This window comes from Mustela putorius, unplaced genomic scaffold (genome assembly GCF_011764305.1).
Source record: "Mustela putorius furo isolate JIRA1106 unplaced genomic scaffold, ASM1176430v1.1 tig00000698_pilon_pilon_pilon, whole genome shotgun sequence".
NCBI classification, from domain to species: domain Eukaryota; kingdom Metazoa; phylum Chordata; class Mammalia; order Carnivora; family Mustelidae; genus Mustela; species Mustela putorius.
In genome coordinates, this window is record NW_025421449.1 from 9,784,033 (window position 1) to 9,799,758 (window position 15,726).

Below are 15,726 nucleotides of genomic sequence, written 5' to 3' on the forward strand. Positions count from 1 at the left end.
GGTGGCTTTGTTTTGGGGGTTTGTTATTTTCCTGGTTTTGTTTGGTTTTCATTTCTCCAGGCATCTCGTCGCTGTACCTCGTCACCTCACATTTCTTTTCTCCTGCTCTCTCCTCCTCCACAGATGCCACACGCTGGCAGTTCTGACCAGCCCCATCCCTCCATACAACAAGGTTTGCACGTCCCACACCCCAGCAGCCAGTCAGGGCCTCCATTACATCACAGTGGGGCTCCTCCTCCTCCTTCCCAGCCTCCCCGGCAACCGCCACAGGCCGCTCCCAGCAACCATCCACACAGCGACCTGACCTTTAACCCCTCCTCAGCCTTAGAGGGTCAGGCCGGAGCGCAGGGAGCATCCGACATGCCGGAGCCTTCGCTGGATGTAAGTTGGGGTCACCACTGGCCTTGGCCTGGGGCTAGGCCTGGTGCCGGGACCTGCCCAAAAGCAGGGGTGGGTGTTGAGGGCTCAAGGCCCAGGGTGGAGGAGGTGCAGCCGTGAGGGGGTGGGTGGGTGGTGGGTGGGCCTAGCCAGCCTGCCTCCCCTGGCTCCAGAACCAGGGAACCCCACAACAGGGAAGCCTCCCCGAGGGTCCCAGCAGTCTTTCCCTGACCTTGCCAGTGCCTGCCCCCTGGTCCCCTCGGCCACAGTCCTGCAGCCCCACCCTGCCCCACCCCCACCTTCCCCCAGGCCCTCACAGAGTCCCCCTGGGGCAGGGTTCAGCAGGAAACCCAGGAAGGCCCCTGCCCTTCTTCTGACCACTCCCACCCCCAACATCAAGCTTGTCATCTCAGTGTCTGCCACACTCTGGCCTGAGGCAGGGGAAGGGTTGGAGTGACAGGGTCCCTCTGTCTGTCTCGCTGGTGTGTGTCTGTGTCCAGTTTCCTGTCCGTGCGTCGTCCATGCCCTGTGCTTCTGCTTGCTCCATCGCTCACTCTGAGAAGGGACCAGACTTGGGTCGTGCCAGGGTGACTGAGATTCAGGGGTCTCCCACCTTGAGAGCTGAATGGTCTGGAAAGTGGGGTGGAAAGAGGCTCCGTGTGATGGGGGCCGGGCAGCTGGCTAGGGTTGGCCAGGAAGGGAGGCAGTGCCTGCCCCTCCCCTCCCCTCCCACACCCCTGGGCTGTAGATTCCCACAGAGGAATCTTCTCTGTCCTCAGCCCCTCCTGTCTGCGGGCCCAGGCCCACTGTCACCCTCAGCGCCCCCCCCCACCACAGCGTCCATCTCTACGGTGAATGGGGTTTATTCAGTCGTGCGGCCATCTTGGATTTTCACCCAACTCTCCTCCCCAGACCAGGCCAGTGGGGGTGCTTTTAGGTGCATGAGGATCCCCAGTGTGACAAAAAGGCCCCAAGGGCCTCACAGTGGAAAGTAGGGACAGTGTGCAGCCTTGGCTCCTGGGGGGCCACAGGGAAGGACAGTGCTGTGCGGCCCTCCAGCAGTAGGCTCACCAGACAGCAGTGAGCTCTTGAAGGGAGGTAGGCTGGCGACAGTGACACCGCACCGTGCGGCCTTACGCGCAAAGCCACGTGGTTTCGACTGGAAGGCCCATGCGACCCACACCTCCTCTGGGCAGGGTCTTGGGGCTGGAGGCACACTGGGATCAGAAAGCCCCTTGACCTGCCATGAGCCTTCCCAGCTGGAGGGCCGGGGGGCGCCCTCTACCCCTCTGGGAATAAGCATTGGGTATGCCTCAGACTAGCACTGTGGCCTGGATGCCTCTGGGGACAGCCAGCACTGTTGGTGTTGGGCCAGGACCCCGGGCGGCAGCTAGAGAGGGCACATGCCCCCGCCGTCCACACTCTAGGCCATCCAGCCCCTCAGCGGACACCTCATCTGGGCTTCTGTACTTCTCTTCCAGCTCCTTCCAGAACTCACAAATCCCGATGAGCTCCTCTCGTACCTGGATCCCCCTGACCTGCCGAGCAATAGTAACGATGACCTCCTGTCTCTCTTTGAGAACAACTGAAGCCCACCCCCTCCCACTGGGGCCGTCCCTCCCCACTCTGGCTCCTTCCCTGTCTGTCCCCCGCACACTTCACCACTGGGAGCTCATGCCCTCAGACCGCCCCTGCTGCGGCCTTCTCAGAGCAGAGGGGCGGGAGGGTGCACTGTGAAGGCTGTGTGGGGCTGGTGCCCGTGCCCAGAGCGGGCCCTGAAGATGATCCTCGTGGTGGGGAACCGGCCGGGCGAGAGGGCACATGCTGACGAAGGCTTCCTGGTCCCTCTGTGTGTACTGATTCCAAACGACCCTCCAGTGCCCTCGAGGTTCTTCCGGTTTCTAGACTGTAACCCTGCCTCCCTGCTTCCTGGCCCAGAGCCTCCTTCAAGTGACTGTGAGCCTGAGAGAGGGGCACCCCAAGACCCAGGCAGGCCCCCCCCACACCCCAAGCCTTGGAGAAACAGTGACGGTTGGCGGCAGTGAGAACGGCCCACCCATCACCACCACCACCACCACCCACCACAGAAAAGCACAAACCTCTGGGAAAGAGAACTCTCTCAGGGGCCAAGGTCTTCACTTTGACCCCTGACCTCTAAGCCAAGATACCCTGTAAAAACACTCCTCTCTCAGAAAGCAGAGAAAAAGGACCTGATTCTGTGTTTGAGAGAGGGTGTGCCATTCCTGCTTGGGGACTGGTGGAAAAGGGGGTCAGGGCCTCCTCAGAGCCAGGACAACACAGCTGGCCCCACGACCTCTGGACTCAGGCCGGTCGGGGGGTGGGGCACCGGCCTGGGGGTGGGGGGCGGCGCAGACAGAGAGTACCCAGCTGAAATTATTGTGCCCTTAGTTGGGGGCCTGATAGAAACGGCAACTTAAACAACGTTGCTCCAAGCCACTCCCTGTTTTTAAATGACAGTTTGATTAAGCTACGAAGTCATCCGAGAAAAGGGACGGTGGACTTGGACGGCAAGCAAACCATTTCTCTCCGTGCATCCTGCTTCCTTCCTCCTGCCCCCACCCGCCTCTCCCAGACTGTTATGTGGGAGGCCCGCTTCCCTTTGTCCCGTTCCCCTTTGTCCACCCTGCCAGGGGGGGGGGGGGCGCAGGTGGAGAGGCAGGGGAGGCCCGGGCTAAGGCACCTGCGCGGGCTTATCCGCAGGAACCCCAGGCACGGGCGTCCCTCTAGCCCGGCGGCCCCATCTGTCCCTGTGCTCCAGGTTGTCCCGGCTGCACCCCGGTCCGTCACACCACACGTGCCGGAATGTGCCTGCCAGCATCCCGTGGTGTTTCCGTGCCCCGCTTGGCTGCCGGCCTCTCCCTCCCCGTGTCCCTCTGCCCTGCACAGCTGCCCACACTCCTGCTCGCTTGAGCAGAAGCAGCCTCTGGTTTTCCCTCCACTGCTTCGCTCCATCCGGCTTCCCGCTCTCGGAGTCTCCCGGGGAGCTTGTGTGGGCGTCCGTTTTGTTTGGGGGTCCTCTGTGCCCCCCACCCTAAGCCGCATGGCCTGTGATGCTGCTGGGCCATCGGGTCACTTGGGTCACGTCTGTGAATTCGTTGCGCCCCTCCCTGCTGCTGCCGGGGGCCTCCTGCTTTCCGTCCACTGTCCCGCGGTCTCACTCTCCATCTCCCCCCTACACCCTCGCCCCATGGCGGGCGGTGCCCAGCGCTCCTCTGGGTTTGACCAGAACGGTGGCCCTAGCTGTTGATTTTCCAGTCACTGTACCAGACGGCCGGCACAAGGTTCTCTGTAGGAAAGCTGCCATGGGCCCTACCCCTTTTCCTTTGTCCCGTTGTCGAGGTTTTTTCAGACAGTGTGGTGTTCAGTATGCAAATCAATTATTTTAAGAATTGCTTTTGTAAATATCTTTGTGAATATTTTAGTATTGTCTTTGATAATATTCAACATTTTCATGACCTGGTTATAGCCTTTGCTGGTGTTTTTAAAATACCTTGACTCAACAACAAAGACCGAGTCCTTTTTTTTAAAAAACAACAAACAAAAACAAAAAAGAAACCAGGGCTGTCTGTACAGATGAAGGGACAAAGTACGTGGGTGGGTGAGGTCAGGCCACCCGCTGTTCAGAGCCATCCCCAGTCGGCTGGCGGGGACCAGACGGTGCCAGGTAGCACGTGGTCGTCTTCGCCCGGTGGCTGAGGGCCCTGGAAGGTGGCCATACTCTGTGGTAGGCCATCTGGGAATGTTCTGCCCCAGACAGACTTAAATGCCTTCCTTAGAAGTTCCCGCTTCCTGCTGTGCTACTTTCTTCCCAAAAAGGCCTGGGGTCCATGCTGGTTCTTACCGGGTGTCCCCACTCGGCTCACCAACCTACCCACAGCTTTCTAGGCCAGAGGGTCGATCTGCTCCCCACAGCCCAGGCTCTGGGCCCCTCCCTCAACCATCTCCGTGGAAGCCCGGGCTTGGTTCCCCGAGGCAGGTTTCCTGGGGCCCCTCCCACGTGAACCTCCACCAGCAAGTTGGGCAAAGAGCTTTCCCGAACCGTGGTGCCTGAAGCCCGTGCTTTGGGGACGTGCCCCCCAGAGCAATTTTGGAGCCAGGCTGGGGGGTGAGGGAGGCAGAAAGGTGTCCGAGGCTGGACAAAGGCCTGGCTGATGACAGATTTCAGGTGACAACAGCCTCCCCAGAGCCAGGGAGGTTCTGAACTCTAGGGAGATGCTTCCCTCATCCTTTTGGACGACTACTTGGAGCCATAAGTAACCTCAGCAAAAACGAGGCCTCAGCAAGCCACTTCTCCATGACAAGCATCCACCCAGGCCGCAGAGGCATTTCTGCTGGCACTCCACAGGACGGACAGGGCACCAGCGAGCAGGCGGGAAGGCCCGAATACAGGCAATCACCCCATCTCCTTGGTTCGAAGCTTTACCCATGTATCATGTTCCCTGTAGCCATTTTATTTTTTAAGAAACTTCTAATACTTTCTCCCTCACGGAAGCCCGAAACCCCCCAGAGAGCTACCTGTCTGCTCCCTCGACCTGACCACCTAGACAGGACGACGTCAGCAGCAGCGACTCAAGGGACGTGTGTACATATGTAAATGAGAAATAGAGACACGTTAACAGATGCATTCATTTCCCTTGGAATGTGTATTGTTTTTATTTTACGGAACAAAACAAAACAAAAAAAAAAAAAGGCTTGGAACTCCATCTTAACGTGGAAAAACTAGATCCTGTTCGTTAGCGTCTGTGAGGTCTCTCTCCACATGTGTCTCATGTAATATACTCTGACCCTGTGTGGAAAGGAATTTTTGTTCTGTTTCGTTTTTATTTTACCTACATGTACTCTTTAGCTTCAGTGTGCTAGTCCTGCCACCTGTGTATTTTTAGGGTGCTATGGAAATAATGAAAAGAAACGGGGATTTCAGAAGAAAATTGTAACCAAATTCATACTTTGTATAATTTTTTGATATCATGATTGCAGGTGATTCACACGTACACACATAAACACACCCACAGTGCAGCCTGAAGTGACCCCCCCCACAGAAACCGTCATCGTCTTGTACATCTATGTACAATGCAATCATTTCATACTTTAAACTGGTCAGAAAACTAATTGTGATTTCTAGTCTTGCAAAGCTGTATGTAGTTAGATGATGTGACAACCTCTAATATTTATCTAATAAATATGTATTCAGATGAAACCTGTATATTAGGTGTTCATGTGGTTATTTTGTATTTAAAGATCAAATTATTTGACTATTGCTAGACATTTCTATACTCTGTTGTAACACTGAGGTATCTCATTTGCCCATGTTAATTGTTTTCTAAATAAATTGACAAAAAACAAAGGTTTGGCGAATTAGCAATTTTGTGAATTTTAAGGAGGGGCTTGGTTGTTTGTTTCCGCTTCTAAACCACCACCCCCTGCCCGATCACCCGGCAAAAAAACAGCAAGTCAGGTGGTTTGGTGTGGAGCTGGAGGCACCCCTGCCGTGGGTCGTCCCTGGAGGAGGCTCTGGGAACTGGAGCCAGGTGGTCATATCCAGACCCCAGAGCCGCCTTCTGGCAGGACTCCAGTTTGCTGAAGGGCCCCGCTCCCAGCAGTGGGATAGCTGGGTTCTAGCGGAGGGTGTGCAATGCTGGCCGGGTTCAGTACAAGCCCCTTGTGGATTTCCTAGATTTATGGAACAGGAACCTGTTCGTGCCAAGCCCCAGAGGGTGCTGTCGAAAGCATCTAGAATGAAGAGCTGAAAGCCCAGTGAGGCTTCATAGACCCTGGGATACTGCTGACTCAGCCACTCTCCCAGCTGGCTGGCTGGCTCAGCTTCTCCCTCCGGCCACCGTACTCCCCCAGCACCCCTGTCACCTACCCTCTGAGGGGACCTTGGGTTTCCTCTTCTCTGTGACTGTGCTTTGGGTGGGAATCTGTAGCCACGGCCCCTACCCAGACCACTGTCCTAACTCTGCTTTGTGGCCTCAGCCCCTGACCCAAACTCGGTGCCCCCCCCTCCCCGAGTCTCCTCCTGGAGTTTGGGGAAGTGAGTCTGATTCTCAGAGCCCAACAGCAGGGTGCTGCCCCCACTCCACTCAGCTCCGGGCCTGGCCACAGGAGCAAAACACACGTGGCTGCCAAGCCTTCCCTCCACAGGGACTGGGTGAGGGTACGTTCCAAGAAGGAAGAGGGGGCTAGCAGGTGCCCCCAAATTATCCCCTGGAGTGTGTGTGGACGTGCCTGTGAGGAGAGTGTGCAGGTCTCCTAAGTGTGAGGGGTGGGGGAGGGGGGAAGCAGGAAGCAGCGGGCATGAGGGGTACGTGGTTTCAGCAGCCATGGAACTGCCTATGGGGAACGGCGTGCCCGGAAGTCCCCTGCCTGTGGGGCTTCTCCAGGGAGGCCAGTTTCTCCAGTGGGAGATGGAAGGGGAGGAGGGAAGGAGAAGTTACATTAAAAATAGAATCCTGGGCACCTGGTTGGCTCAGTGGGTTAAGCCTCTGCCTTGGGCTCAGATTGTGATCTCAGGTTCCTGGGATGGAGCCCCACATTGGGCTCTCTGCTCAACAGGGAGCCTGCTTCCTCCTCTCTCTCTCTGCCTGCCTCTGTGCCTATTTGCGATCTCTCTCTCTCAGTCAAATAAATAAATAAAATCTTTTAAAAAAAAAAAGGAATCCTGGTCACGGCTGAGCTGCGGGCACCGCCTTTTGCCAGCATCGCAGGGACAGGAGGCATATTCTCTGAGAGCAGACGCGCTTCCTAGAGGAGGGGCCACCCCCTCTTCGCGCAGTGCTTCTCCAGGACCTGTCCAGGGACCCGCGGAATCCACCTGGGCTGTGACCAGCGCTCCTTTCCTGAAATGGAGGGGAGCGAGGAGAAGAGCACGAGGAGGCTTCCGGAGTAAGGGTGGGGACGGACCGTGAAACATTCCTTGCTGTTGTGCAGTGTGTGTGTGTGTGCATCTGCTGAATCATGATGTCAGATTAATTCTTACTTGTGGGTTGTGGTTGAAAACAAAAAGTTTGAATGCCATCGCCGTCAAGGCAGGAAGTGGGCAGGGGATGGGGAGGGAGAGGCAAGGCAGTAGGCTCGCCAACTTGACGTAAAAAGCAAACCGTCCCTGCGTTCTCGCTTCGGAGCCTGAAGCCAGCGGTGTGGCTCAGCACAGGCCTGTGGCTGCCTCGTGGGGCTTCGAGGCTGCATGGAAACCCGCCGCCCCGCCCCCACCAACTCCTCCCAGGACTGGTCACTTCCGTCTCCGGGCCTCGAATAAATCTGCAGGAAGAGCCCGAGGAGGGCCCAGCTCAGGGCTGCTTGGAAGGTGGACCCCCACCGGGGGCCACACATCATATCCTCCAGCTCAGGCATCATCTTGCATTTCTGTCCTTTGTCCCCCACCCCACAAAGCCCCCACCCTGAATCCAATGACCGTCCCTCCACATAAGACCATAGGGTGCTGCTGGGGAAGGTTACTCAGTCCCCCAGGTCAGTGCCAGAACAAATCAGGGTCTCTAGCCCCCCCGAGACCTCAGGGCATGGTCTCCGCTCTCTCCATCCACCCATGTCCCTTATTCTGTCCTGTGTGCCAGCCTCCTGCTCAACCACAGCCACCTCACTCTAAGCAGGTTACCACCCCCACCCAGACCACCCCCCCACACCCCCCACCACCATGCTGCTCCACCCATGACCCTACTTTCACCTTCCCCAATTTTATATTCTTCTGTCCAGGCCCAAAGGATGTGGTGGCCCTTCTCCAGTCAGGGCAAGCCCTTCCCCCGGCCTCTGACATCACTACCTCTTTCTCTTCTGTGAGGGCCTTGGCTCCGTCAGCTGGCCCCTTTCCTGCACCTTCCCCGGGTCTGGAGCTTCCGGCCCGGCGTGGTGAGGTCTAACATCCCGCATCCCCACCCTTCGCCATCCACCTCTCTGCACTCCTTCTCATGCAGACTCCTTAGCCAGGGAAGCTGTCCGTGCTCACTCACCCTCCCCCACGCCCTACGGCTCCCGTCTCAGAAGTGCTCTGAAACTCCCCTCACAAGCCCACCTGTGACCTCTTGGTCACTGAAATCCAGGCTGCTCTTGGACACTGGCCCTTACAACTACGTGTGATGGTGGCCATTGTCCCTTGAAACTCTTCTCTTGAATTCCATGACAACCCCCTCCATTGGGTCTTCAGTCTGCCTGAGCACCTCTGACCATGGCTTCTTTGTCGCATTCATGGGTTCCTGCCACAACTAGGTCCTGGGGCTTCCTCCAGTTCCCCTGCATCTGGCGAACATGGCTCACAGCCTCTCTCCACCAGCGAACTGCCCTCAGCAGCCTGGAACCTTCTTGCCTGGAACACATCCACTCCTCCACCCCCCCCCAGCCCCCCGCCAGGAAGCCCCGCAGCCAAAGCCTGGGCGCTCACATCAATCGCAGGACAGCCTCTTTGCTGCGGTGCGGTGCATGTTCCAGAGTCTTCCCTGTGGATCAGACCAGATTCTCCCTAAAGCCGTATGCTTGCTTGACCTTGTCCCTGTCTGTCTTCCGCCTCACCGCCTCCCTTGTAGGTTTCCCCTGAGAGCCATCCCTCGGGGCATCACAGGAATCTGAAGGCCCATCTTGGGCTCTGCTCCTAGACAACCAGACCTAAAGCAGGGAGTGGGAGCAGGCCTGGGAGCCAGCCTCTGAGGATAGGATGCTGGAGACGGTTCCTGACCAGATGGGAACGAGGCCCTGTCCCTGGTGACAGCTCAGGGAAGGGGGAGGGGGCCACGTCCGCTGGGGCCGTGCAGCCGGCCTGTGGCAGGTAGGAGGAAAGAACAAGCGTTGAGACTATGGACCTGAGTGCCTGTTGCTAAGTGCCACTGATTCACCAAAGAAAGGAAATTACAATCTCAGATCTCTTACTTGGCGATTTGAAACAAAGTTGTGAGAGTCCAAGGAAAGCACTAAAGGAAGGAAGCATTGCAACACTCACCTCCCGCAGCTGGACCAACGGGGCAGGGCTTCTTGGAGCAGCAGGAGAACCTCAGAAAGTGCTCAGCACTCTGTGCCATCAGGTGGCCTGCACCAACATCAAGCCCCTAACAGGGAAGGAGTGAGACCCCAGGACTTGGGGTGGGGAGAGTTGCACCCGCCCCTCCCCCTTGGCAAATACCTATTGCCACTTAGAGGGTCTATTATGATCAGCTGTGAACTTGGTTCACAGGTGAAACAGCTTAGGACGTGGGGGCAAGCCACAGGGGGAGCCCCACTCAAGAGGGAAAGGCCTAGGTGAGAGGGAATCCTTCCACTAGGCAGGGATTTGAGTGGGACGCCTGGCCATCTATTTCGCAAGGAGAGAGGTGACCTGAGAGAGGGGCATACACACAATCGTGGGCCGTGGCAAGTGGCTTACCTAGCTGGTCAGAGGCTGGACAGAGCAAGACTGACCTTGGAGGGACAGGGAGCACCGGGTGGGAGGCAGGCGTGTAGGCCTGTGGGACAGGGCAAGTGTGAGCATCCACGTAGCATGTTTTTACAGATGCATCCGCTGCGGAGGACAGTGGGCAACCAAGGATGCTGGACGACTCGGCCAGCAGACGTCAGCCAGTCTCTGTTCTCACCCCTCACCCCCACCTAGGCTTGCACGACCTGGGCTCAGGAAGAGAGTATCCTAGAGACAGAGATCAAGTTATACAGGAGCCCACCAGCTTCAGTTCCCTCTCTCCAAGCCCGGCCCGGTGGCCACCACAGCTGAATGTCCACCCTGTCTTCAACAGAGACCGTGCTGAGTCTCTGAGACATTAACACACCATGAGACCAACTAGCCCCTTGGTGGCACACTTATTACCCAGGACCCCCCTCTATCCTAGAAAGGACACCCTGGCCAGGATTGATCTGTACTCTAGGGATGGGCTTGCTTCTCCCTGCTGTGGAGACTTAGGCCATGGCCGCTGCCTGGGAGCACACGGACATGGGCTCTCAGACCAAGAGCGCCTACACACAGAAAAGGTGGTGTGGCCGTGGATACACACACAGAGATTTCACTGGGGCCACCGTGTGTCACACCAGGCAGAAGCTGCAGACCCCATTCAGGGTCCAACGGCCTCTTCAAGACGCAGCTCAGCTCCCGGAGCAGATGCGGTCCTGAAAGAACGGCATACCACACTCCAAGCTGCACCCCACATCACCCACCGATGATCACCCCGTGTCTCCCGATGGGCAGGTGGAGTAAACTCGAGGCGAGAAGCAAGTGGGTCTGAGCAGTGCAAGGGAAGACCGTGTTAACACCAGGTTCCTACCCAAATCTGCCCTCCTGGGCCCCCACACCCCACCCCCACGGGGTGACCAACGCGGAGTATAAAATGCCAGCCCTCGATCCTGACCAGGAGACCACGCTGTGGTGTGCTTCTGCTCCAGATCCCTCACTCTGTGATCAAGCCAAGAGCAGGGGATGGGGGGCTCTCCCTGCTCCCTGCCCCTCTTGCAGGTGCATTTGGAAGAGACCCCCCCCCAATACATCAACTTCACAAGAATCCTGGTCACAGGCTCTGCTTCCGGAAAACCCCCTTCAAGGCAACACCTTCGCCCTCACCTTCTCTGCCTGGCGGTCTTGCCCTCTTTCCTTAGTCTGCCGTCTCTCCACGGGCATCTTGACCTCTCCTACGACGTTGACCACCACGGTTTTTCTCCAGTTCATACATGCTTTTTAAAATTTTTAATAATTCAGTTTTCTAACACTGTTGAAGTACTTGAAAAATATCAAAAACCTGACAAAAGGGGTAATAAAACGTATGTTATTTAAAACTTAAATATTTCATTTATCCCTGAAGCAGGATCTATGATCATTTTACTTTCCCGTCTTCAATGGAAGCAAACTCATCAATAATACCTTAAAAATATACTTGTCACCTATCTGCTTTTCAACTGTGAGGTTTGCCATGTTTTATCATTTCTCATGATCTAGTGCCAAGCTTAAATAATTTCAGACTGATTTCAGCTTACTAAAACTTCTTTTCACAGGACTCCACTGTGTCCATCATTGTTAAAGAAATGATCACAACCACTTCTCAGTTTGCACAAGATTGCACTAGGCTAAGTCTGTGAATCAGTTTTAGAAGAAAAAGCATGATGATTTTTTTTTTAGTGTATTCAAATTGATACCTGAATCTGTTGATTTATTTCTGATTTCTTTCTTTTTTATTTTCTAATTCAGTTATTGTATTCATCTATCTTCCTACGTTTTAAAGCTTTGACGACTCGAGCCCTTAAATATCTGTTTAATCAGACATCTTATCCCCATTCCTAATCCTGTTACTGAAATTCAAAACCACATCAGTTCCCATCTGGACTCTACAGAGCTTTGAAATGTGTCTCTTTGCCCCAGTCTCATGCTCTTCAGATCCGCAGTGATGCTAACTTCCATCACGTACTCAAGTGTGGTCTCCTAAACTTCCAGGCACCTGGGAGTAACCCACCTCCCCACCCGCCAAGGTGGATGCACGTGAACAATTCTGGAAAACAGGTTGTGAGCTTAACTAATGTGGCTCGCTTGTAGGCCACAGCAGTTCGTTACCATCGTGAGGGTGGCCAGCATGCCCGTCCCCTGCCCCATGACAAGGAGGCGATGCGTTAAAATGGTGCAACAGCAGAATGGTGGATTCTCCCTCAGCCTGGGTCCCTGAGGGGCTGGTGGAGCCAAGCAGCCCATGATCCATGTTGGAAATGCAGCTTGAATTTTAAAAAAATGAAAAATCTTTATTATAGTAAGCCCGTGACATGGAGTGTTAATTTGTTCCTGCAGCAAAACCTAACGTCTTCTGCCTCATGCATCCATCCTAACATGACCAGCTACTGCTAATCGTACCGTCCCTTACTGAGCATTTGCTACAGGTCAAGTACTATACTAATTGCTTCGTTTGCTTAATTTTGTTTATTCATTATAACAAAACCACAGGGCAGATGCCATTTTATAGAAGAGAGATGTGAGCAGCAGAAAGGTTAAGTAATTTACTTTCTGAAAGAGGAGGTTCTAGACCCTAATATCTATAGCACCAGACAGGGAAAGGTCGGGTGTAGGATACAATTTGCCGGCAAATTAAATTCACGGAAATATTCCCCATTTTCATTAAGACATATGCTTTCTCTCCTTTTTCCCCAAAGACATCACCTCCTTGGCTGATTGTCCGTTTTGATAGGAGACAGGTGCGCCAGTTTTCTGTTGCTGCTGTAAAAAGTACCCCAAACCTAGTGACTTAAAACCATACAAACGTATCATAATACATTTCTGAAGGCCAAAAGTTCAAGGTGGTTCTTTTTTTTGTTTTTTTTTTTAGCTTTTATTTTTTATTTATTGGAGAGAGAGAGAGAGCATGAGTAGAGGGGTAGGACAGAGGGAAAGGGGGAAAACCCCTCCCTGAGGAGGGACCCTGATGTGGGGTTCCATTCCAGGACCCTGGGATGGTGACTTCACCAACTAAACCACCAGGCACCCCAAGATGATTCTTACTAGGCTAAAAACCAAGATGTCAGCAGCCCTGTGCCCCTTTCTGGAGACTCTAGGGAATACTTTCAGGCCTTTTCCACTTCAGGGGATGCCATGCTCCCTGACTCAGAACCTCTTCCTTCCTCTACCTTCAAAGTCAGCAGTAGCCGGTCAAGTCTTTGTCTCATCTCATCCCTCTGATACTGACTCTTCTACCCCATATTCCACATTTAAGGACCCTTGCGATTATACTGGGTCATACAGGATCATTTCTCCATCTCAAGATCAGGTGACAAGCAATCCTATTTCCATCCGAAATTTAGCTGCCCTTTGCCACGTGCCCTAACTTATTCAGAGATTCTAGGGATTAGGGCATGGACACCACAGAGACGCCATTATTCTGCCTGCACATGGATATGGAGAATTATTTCTCTACTGTAAGAAAACAGTAGTGGGACTGCTGCTGAGGAATGCGATGCCAGGGCATAGGTGTTGGGAAGGTGGTGGGGAGAGGTAGAGACTGTGGACAGCCAGCAAGCATCAGCTGCGACCAAGGGGCATCTGCTTCTCTAGGTGTTTGTTGCCAGGTGGGGCCACAGACCCAGTTGTTGCCAGATCTTCTGATCTTCCAAGAGAATCTGGAAATGCAGACTTTTTAGAACATTAACAAGCAAGCCAAAACATGCACAGACACCATGTTGCCCAAAGAAAGCCTATATGTGGGCTGCATCTGATTCAGTGACCCCCTAGTCCTTGACCTTGCCCCAGGACCATATGCCTGGTGTAAGTGGCAGGACCAAGCTGCAAGCCCAGAGCTGTGGGACTCCTGAGGGCAAAGCTTAACCACCATGTTTGTTCCTGTAGATCAGCTGGACAGACCTATGCCTGCTGAAAGCCCTTCAGAGGTACCTATGGTCTGCAGATCCCAAGACTGGTCCCATCTCCCACCATCTCAGAACTGAATTCACTCTCTCTTTAGCCATCGTCGCAAACTGTCCTGCTTCTCCCTGCCATATCTCTGCCAATGACTGTCCCTGTCCTAAATACCACATTAGATTTCTGTCCACCCTTACCCTCCTTCCCTGGAAACAGCCACCTGCTGCTGCTAGGGGACCACCAAGTTTGGCCCACACAACCAAACTCCCTTGCCTTCAGCCAGCTAGACCAGGATAGGCACACAACTCAAAGGATTGGCTGGTCCGTGACCCATCACATTCCCTCCCTCACTCAAGAATTTGGCCTCAGAAGAAAAGGCTGCAGGGTGGCTGCCTGTGACCCCAGCTGGGCTGGAAGCCTGGCCTCCTCTTTCAACTCCTCCTGCTTATAAAAGCTTTCTATTGTTCGGCCTCCGCTTTGGCCGGGACTTCGTCCCCTCCCTCCAGACTGCATGAGTTCCTTGTACCTTCCTGGGAATTTTCTGATATGAAAAGTTAAGTCTTTTGACACCTCCCACTAGACCAAAAGGAGATTTCTAGCTTTTAACTAAGAGGACGCCTGTTAGAATGAGAACACATGTCCAACAAAGATCAGGTCTCCACTTTAGTGGGCTTGAGAGACTTTGAGGTCCCACCAGTGACTCTTTCTTCCTATTATTACTGCTCAATGTCCAGGACCCAGTGTCATCCCCATGAGGCAAGAAAGACCACCCCAGGCAAGGTGTTGCTGGGTAAGGCAACACATAATCCCACAGATCTCGCCCTCCACAGCATCCCAGAGTCTCTCTTTAGGTTGGTTTTATAGCCTGACATTCGAGGTGGTTTGTGGCTTACGGAGGGGATATTTATTTATTTTATTTGAGAGAGAGAGACAGAGATAGTGACAGAGATAGAGAGAGAGAGCACAATCAGGGATTAGAGAGAGAAACAGGCTCCCCACGAAGCAGGGATCCCGACGCAGGACTCCATCTCAGGACTCCCAGATCATGACCTGAGCCAAACGGAAACGCTTAACTGACTGAGCCACCCAGGCTTCCCTAGAGTGGACATTTAATGTCCTGCCTTGCAGCAAACACCCCTCCCTTCTTCCAGGTGCAGTACCAGCTGATTTGGGGAAATTGCTCTGTTCCTCTTTCTGCCCCTTTCTGATACGTGAGTTGAGCTATGCTGCCGTAATAGTTACCACCGCACAATCAGTGGCTCCCGGCGCAGCTCACTGTGGGTATTTCTGGTTGGACGCCATCTGTGTGGTCACTCAAGAACTCAGGCTCTTCTTCCCTTGTAACTCTGCCCTCTTTTCTCATCCTGGAGTTCTCTGCATTAGGCCGGCTGTTGGAAAAAGACAGGGCTCTTCCCCCAGGGAGTGAGGCTGTGGGCCAGGCCCACATTCTATCGACTGGGACTCAACCACAGGCTATCTAACTACAAAGGTAGCAGGACAGAGTTAAGAAAGAAGGCAAAGATCAGAACAAATTCAGGCTAACTACCCGGGGCTATGAGAGAGAATCCTAGAGAAGGATTTTGTTTGGCCAGTTGGCTTCTGTATCTACCTCCTCAACCAGTCATTGTGGACTAGAAGGCAGGGTTGTGTCCCTTTCCATGGATTTGATAAACACTTAGCCAGTGTCTCAGCAAACTTCTGCTGCGTGACAAACAGGTATTTATGATTCGTAGCTTAAAACAACTCTTTATTTGTGCCCATGAGCCTGTGGGTGGAGTGAGCAGTTCTGCTGATCTGGGCCAGGCTCTTCTAACCTCAGCTGGCTCGCTTGTGTGTCTGCAGCCAGCACACACGTTGGCTGAGAACGGCCTCACTCACATGTTTGGTCGTTGGCTTGCAGTCAACTGGGGTGGTGGGGTAACTGGGCCATGTGTGTCTCAGCCCCCATCAGGCTAGCCTGGGCTTGTGCCAATGGTGGCAGCAGGTTATGAGAGACGAAGAGGAAGTACACAGGA

The 15,726-nt window shown here is 54.2% G+C and overlaps 1 protein-coding gene across 7 annotated transcripts in view; it reads left to right on the top strand.

The window, feature by feature from the left end:
* Positions 1-5,743, top strand: part of ZMIZ1 (zinc finger MIZ-type containing 1) — a 233,348-nt gene extending 227,605 nt beyond the window's left edge. For 6 of the 7 annotated variants that reach the window (XM_045083551.1, XM_045083554.1, XM_045083552.1 and 3 more), the window contains 2 exons: positions 124-381; positions 1,860-5,743. In XM_045083551.1, the coding sequence (XP_044939486.1) occupies positions 124-381; positions 1,860-1,967 (366 nt within the window). In that variant the 3' untranslated portion in view covers positions 1,968-5,743. The remainder of the gene's footprint in view (positions 1-123; positions 382-1,859) is intronic. The other variant, XM_045083555.1, reaches the window with a different exon arrangement.
* The last annotated feature ends 9,983 nt before the right edge of the window (positions 5,744-15,726 follow it).